The 6,639-nt window shown below is 43.9% G+C and overlaps 1 protein-coding gene across 1 annotated transcript in view; it reads left to right on the top strand.

The window, feature by feature from the left end:
• Window positions 1–215: 215 nt before the first annotated feature.
• The window catches only part of NUP93 (nucleoporin 93), a 79,381-nt gene continuing 72,957 nt past the window's right edge, over window positions 216–6,639 (top strand). The window contains exons 1-2 of the mRNA XM_008638761.2: window positions 216–309; window positions 6,101–6,314. Of these exons, the coding sequence (XP_008636983.1) occupies window positions 6,136–6,314 (179 nt within the window). The 5' untranslated portion in view covers window positions 216–309; window positions 6,101–6,135. The remainder of the gene's footprint in view (window positions 310–6,100; window positions 6,315–6,639) is intronic.

The following is a 6,639-nucleotide window of genomic DNA, read 5'->3' as shown; positions in this document are numbered from 1 at the left end:
CCCCGCCCAGGGCTCCCTCTCTGGCCCGTGCAGGCCGCTGCGGCGGGAGGCTGGCTGGGAGCGTTTGCAGGCCTCCTGGTGGGCCCTCCTGGGGCTCCCCGGAAGCTGCTCCTGTCAATAACCCGCGCTAACGCCGCGGGGCCGGCTGTGGATGCGCGAGGAGGGGTCTCCTTCCGAGCGGGGTTGTGCTGGTCGGCAGTGCCAAGCCCGGCTGTAGAAGGGGAGTTTAGTGTTTAAACGAAGTGCCGTGCTGGTGCTTCAGGAAGCAGAAGTTCGTTGTCTGGGAAGGTTTCAGGAGAACGGGTTTGTGTATGTGTGGTGTTTGGTTTCTTTTTCAAGTTCTGTGCATGGGGGTCGTTCTTCACCACTGTGGGTTTACTGGTTGGTTCCTAGGAGTTCATAGAATGTTAAGGGGTTGGAAGGGACTTTAAAGCTTATCAAAGATCACCTAGTCCCAGCCTCCCTGCCATGGGTAGGGACACCTTCTGCTAGACCACATTGCTCAAGGCATTATCCAACCTGGTCTTGGACACTGCCAGGGATGGGACAGCCACAACCTCCCTGGGCAACCTGTGCTAGTGTCTCACCACCCTCACAGTAAAGAATTTCTTCCTAAATCTAAACTTCCCTTCTCTCAATGTTTGTCTATTACTCCTTGTCCTCGCACTACAATTCCTGACAAAGAGTCCCTCTCTGGCTTTGCTGTAGGGCCCCTTCAGATACTGGAAGGTTTGTATAAAGGAAATTCTACCTGCTGTCAGGTGTGCGGTGGTGGTAACTCATGAAAAGCACAGTGCTTGCAGGCCTGCCCCTGGCTCAACTGCTGTTTCATGGCAGGTTTTGGTAAGCTTGTGTGCCCTTGCAGTTCATAGAATCAGAATATCCTGGGTTGGAAGGGATCCACAAGGATCATCGAGTCCAGCTCCTGTCCCTGCACTTGACAGCCCCAAGAATCATCCCATAAAACAACCACAAAGTTGCCAAGTGTTGCTTTCATACGTGCCTGGCAGGGTACAGAAGGTAAACCATTTATGATATTTGGGGCTTTGGTCCTTTTCAGATCAGCAAGTTTGATGCAGGAGAGGATAGGTGTCTTTAATCACTTTACATGGACCGTTCTGCCTATCCTTGAAGGAGCTTATGAATAGGCCTTGCCCAGTACCCCGGGTCACAAGTCCTTTCTACCAACAGCGATACTGACTTCTGCAAAACAGTGAGAATGACTCTAAGGATTTCTTACAGCACACCTTGGCTGCAGAATTCTATTCCTGAACCTAAAGAATGCTATTTGTTTATGGTTTTCCCAGAGTCATTACAGAGTGTACAGAGTAACTTCCTTTTGCTGTTTGGTCCCAGCTGCAGACAACAGCCAGATTTCTGTGGTGTTGAACTGCCTTTGTGTTAAACCTTGAGCTGTGGATGCACTGAATGTATTTGGTATCTGATGAGCAACTGCTGTGGAGTATTAGGCGCCATCTGTATTCCAGTGTTATTCTAACCCAGAATATATGAACAGTGAGTGGGAGGGCTTGAATTAAAGTCCAGGTGCAAAGAAGGGCTGCTTCTCTTCTGCAATTTGGTCGTGTTGTTTTAGGGACAGTAGTTATGGAGAGCTAAGGTGATGGTGACAAAGGAACACCAGCTCCTGTGTGCTTTACTGCTGTTTCACTTACATTGTGTCTTAAAAAGTTTTCCTCCTCCTTGTGAAAACTTACAAATAGAAAAAGCTTAAAATTGCTTGGAAGAATGTATGTGATTCTGTCATCTAAATCCATAATGTTTCCGTGGTGCTGCTGTGACAGGAAATTCGGTGAGGAGGAAGGATATGAGTTTTCATGTATGGAATTTAAAATACTAAACCTAGTGCTCTATCTAATGAGGGTTGGTTTGCCCCACTGTGGAAGTTAGTGCCCTGCTGAGTTGGGTGCTTAAAATAAAGACTAAGTCTTTGGAAAAGAGGGAGAGTGGTAAGATTGCAAAACTGCCAGCAGAGTCAGTTACTCAGAACAGTGGGGACTTGAGACCACTATGAGGAACTTATGGCAGGTAAAAGGAAGTGATGACAAATGTGTGATAGTGTGTGTTGGTAGAAATCACTTCAAATCCTATTCTTCAGGTCCAGTTTAAATAATGAACAGTGTAGAGAAGTGTTGTGTGCCCTTTCTTGTCCTTTCTCACAGTGCAAGTAACTCAATGTTACTGCCTTTAAAACTTTGAAAAAACCCATTTTTGTTCAACATACCTACTGTAAGGGCTCTCTGGGGTCATAAGAAGATTGGACTTTAGCATATCTATCTACAGATGAGATGAAGAAGAAAATACGCAGGACTGAAAGCCTTTTTATAGGAGGCAGAGGAGCATTAATTGATCGGTGGTAGAAGAAACAATAGGTTTGGAAGGTTGTTGTGTGGTCTATGCAGGATTTTCCTGCATCTGCCTTTTGTTGCGGGGGAACAGGCTGTTGTGCCACATGGGGTACCAAATATAGATTGAAGCTTTAGGGTATTTGTTTCTAAGATGGCCTATTGTGATTTTATCTGGGTTTGGTGTAATTAGGGTGTGGTAGTTTTCCATCTGTTAGGTTTGATAAATGTTACGGTGTTTTACAGACAAGAGGATGGTGTGCTGAAAATGTGCAGCAGATACTTGGGTTGTACATTTGTCCACCTGCTCTTTGATTTTCATCTCTGTTTCTTAATCAGTTCCCCTGTCCATAACACAGGGATTATGTTGTTGACGTCTCTGAAATGTCTGATGTCTGCTTATGCCAAGTGCCATGCAAGAGCTGGGTATTATTGCTGCTTCTCAAACAGAATTCCCCTGGTCTGCAAAATGGATCTTTTAATTATTCATGTTTAGCTTAGTAGACAGAAGCTGCTCCACTCTCTGTAGCAGCCCAGGCTTGGAACATGTCGAAGAAGCACTTTTACATCAGATCTTGACTGTAGGAAGTAGAGCATTGCTGGCTTGCTCTTACTACTTGTGCTCTTGTATTTTCTTTCCACAAGAAGCTGATCCTGACTCATCAGACTGGGTCTCTTGAGCACTTTGAGGTGGGAGCCTCTTCGAGAGGCCATCATGGGATTTCTTCCTTTTTGTTTCCTGTTTTGAAGAATCTTTCTGCAACTTGTGGAACTCTTGGTTCATCAGCTACTCTGAATGGAGTGGGTGATGCTTTCTTTCTCCTTTTCCCTTGTGACATCTTCCTTTCCTTTTCCCAGAGCACTGGAAAAATCTAATTTTTTTACTGTTTCTCAAAGTTAATTGGTTAGTTGACACAAACCCTGTCAGTGTGTGAAGTACAACAGACACTTCCACACGCATTGGAGTATTTCAGCTTTGTGTCTTTCTGAATCCAGTACAGTAAAATGTTCATCGTGGCCATATTTGGAGTAGAATAGCTACAGTTTTCTTCCTTAGGTAGCATTGTAGTACTCTTGAGAAGTTTTTAAATGTTTTTTAGGTAAGAAATCATCAATTATAATCAGTCTGAATAGACTTAAGAAACTTGTAATCTTTTCTGGTTTCTTTCTGGCTTAAACTTAGTCATTTGTACAATATATAGTGCTTATGTGTGGTTTTAAATGTTGGGGAAATTAAACTGGGGTTTAATGGAATCGTAGTCTAATGCAGCAGCTTCTATTGATAAGTCATCAAAGTTGTTTTATAGAAGGGCCTTTTCAGTCCTGGCTTTTAGCCCAAGGTCAATCTGGTTTCACCGAAGTTAATTTAATTTCTGACGTATTTTCTTTCCCTTGGGTGTCAGTTGTTGCTCCTTCCCTAGCCAGACATGAAAATCTGCCATCACTGTGCTCGTTACTGTGGTAGCAGTTTCTACCTTGCACAGCAGCTCGAAGAGTCAGACTGCAGTCTCTTGAATGCAGTAAATTCTGTCAGGGTGGAGACAAAGTTGTTTGCTACAAGTATATGAATATTCAGTCTAAATGTTTGAATTCTATCACTTAGAAAAATCTGTTTAGTGTTGGCTCTCTAAGCTTTGAGATGTTACTTCCAGTGCTTGGTTATAATCACAGATACTTTAACTTGCTCCAAAGTAACCAGTTTATTCCATGTTTGCTGAATTGGGTTCAGTCTCACAGAGTTGTTGCAATTGTCCTACACAGGCAAACTTATGTGACAGCCCTTGCATGGTATTAACGTGGTGTTCTGCAGCTAAAAAGTGCAGGTTTGGGTGCAATTCTGTAGCACTGATTTTTCACTCTTTTGGTTTCAGCACTCTGAGAAGTTGGTTCTTCTTATACTCACAGCTTTTTTATCTTGGTAATGAAAAGAGAAAGTGGACCAGATCAGATCAAATCAAGCTGATGTCTGTGTTGTTCTCGCAGTCACTGCTCCTGGAGGATCCGATCAGTTCTTAAATGTACAGGGGTGTGGCTGTTCTGGTCAGTGTCTGCCAACAGAGGCTGTTCCTGGCAGGGGTGCATGTGAGTTATTGCAAGTAAACACTGGGAAGATGTTCTGTACTGCATTGCAGGGCATGAAATTGCTGATTTCCACCCTCCTCCTCCCTGTTCCCTGTCTCAGTGGCAGGCTAATCTGTTCAAACAGATCCGGTCTCTGCTATCTCACCTGATTAACAAGTCATTGCAAATACGATCATTCCCTCCCCCAGTTTTCCAGAAGTGTGTGGGGTGTGCTTGTGCAATTCTCCATTCCTGGATGCTGCTGTAAGGGTTTGTCCTGGCACCCAGGCAGGAGGGATCGGTTTCTCTCTCAAACTGCATATGTCTGAATGAATCATCATGCAGTGCTTTTAAATCATTTGTCCAGACAGAGGAAAGCACTGCTACTGCTGCTGGGTAGTTGTACTTGGAAATGGTGAGACTGAAAACGTGAGGAACGTTCAAATTCTGCTGTAAAATTGCTTTGGTATCGTTGAGGGATACCAAGAAATACTTGAATTGCAGGCTATTGTTGATTAGTAAAAATCCCTGTTTTCTTCTTAGGAGGCTCCCTTGAACAAGATAGTCTCCACTGTTTTTACTTTTGAGTAAATAATAACAGCTGGAGTTAATGCTTGAGATCTGGTTTGACTTTATTAATCCCAGGCCCTCTGGGCTTGGGTGCAAAAGCTAGGAGAGAGGGGTTGTACTGAAGATTTCCATCTCTGTAGCACCATTCAGCACCACAGATTTGTCATCATTTGTGACTTTACAGAGGTGCCTGATGCTTATTGCTTGTAGCTGGTTTAGCTGCAAACCATGATTTGGTGTGTGAAACTGAGGCTTTGGGTTTCATATTTCATTAATGTGGACACCATTGCAGCTATGTGTCTTTTTCCATAGTGATCCCAAGCACAAATGCTTTTGTCCTTTCTGTAAAAATAACACGCTCCATTCTGAATTTAGAACTGCACAATGCATTTAATGCCTCTTCTGTTACAGCTCTTGCCTTGTGCTTTAATTTCTTTAATTATTCTGTCATTGAGTCAATGCAAGGAATTCTCACACTGGTAAAACTTTCTGCAGGCGTTGAATTTAGACACTGGAACAACATGCACTTTTTTCTTTTGGCTGGGGGTTAATGATATATGGAGTAACACATTTTAATAGATAGCTAGTTATGGCTGTCTGTGTGCATCTATAGCTCGACTGTTTTGCTGTTAATTTAACTTCATGTTTATTTGTGTTTTCAGCCCTCATATATTCCTATGCATGCACATGTATGCATCTATCATTATAATATATAAAAATATGCAATCATAGAATGGGAAGGGACCCATAAGGATCAAGAGTCCAGCTCTCCGAGCACTGTATTTATGTGTGTATGCAAGTAGTTTATAGCTAAAGTAACACCAAATTCTTCACAGGGACTTCTCTGCTTTCACCCTCCTCTGTATCAAGGCAAAATATGAACTGTGATACGGCATCTGCATCCCACTTCTGACAGATCCATAGACTGTAGTCCTGTGAGGGAAAGCTCTCTTGAAGGACCACTTGAAAGGTTTTGATGTTTAATGCCTGGGGAGGATAGACAATGTATCCTGTTCTAGAAGACCTGCTCTTGCTGGTCTGTCTGTGACCCTACAAGTGTAGAAACTGTTTATAGCTGAGCAAGAATTGTCCCTTTTTCTCTGAAGGTTTCTGTGAGTCTTGAACGAAGCCTGCAGCAGAGATGGACACGGAAGGCTTTGGAGAGCTGCTGCAGCAGGCAGAGCAGCTGGCAGCCGAGACAGAAGGGATCTCCGAGCTCCCGCACGTAGAACGCAACCTGCAGGAGATCCAGCAGGCCGGGGAGCGGCTGCGTTCCCGCACCCTGACCCGCACCTCCCAGGAGACTGCGGATGTGAAGGCGTAAGTACAGAGCCCTGACACTGGAGACTCTGCACACAGCGTGGAAGCTGTTTATGGGTTTGGTTTCCAACGTGGGGGGAGTCCTCCTGGGAGAAATAGAACGACTGCAAAGCTGTTTTTTAGAATGACTGCAAAGCTTGTGTTCTGGTTTATTTCCTCCAACCTTTCTCCTTCTTCCAAAAAACAACAGGATAATTGAAGGATTTATCTGAGGAGCTACTGTTCTTGATTTTGGACACTAAAGCCAGAAAGTGCAGTACCTTGTTCTGACTGCTGCTGAAGATGTTTACCAACATGGTGTACATTTTTTTTCTTTTTGGAAGGA

Source organism: Corvus brachyrhynchos, unplaced genomic scaffold, assembly GCF_000691975.1.
Source record: "Corvus brachyrhynchos isolate BGI_N302 unplaced genomic scaffold, ASM69197v1 scaffold26, whole genome shotgun sequence".
Classification (NCBI taxonomy): domain Eukaryota; kingdom Metazoa; phylum Chordata; class Aves; order Passeriformes; family Corvidae; genus Corvus; species Corvus brachyrhynchos.
This window is presented reverse-complemented; position numbering and strand designations above follow the sequence as displayed.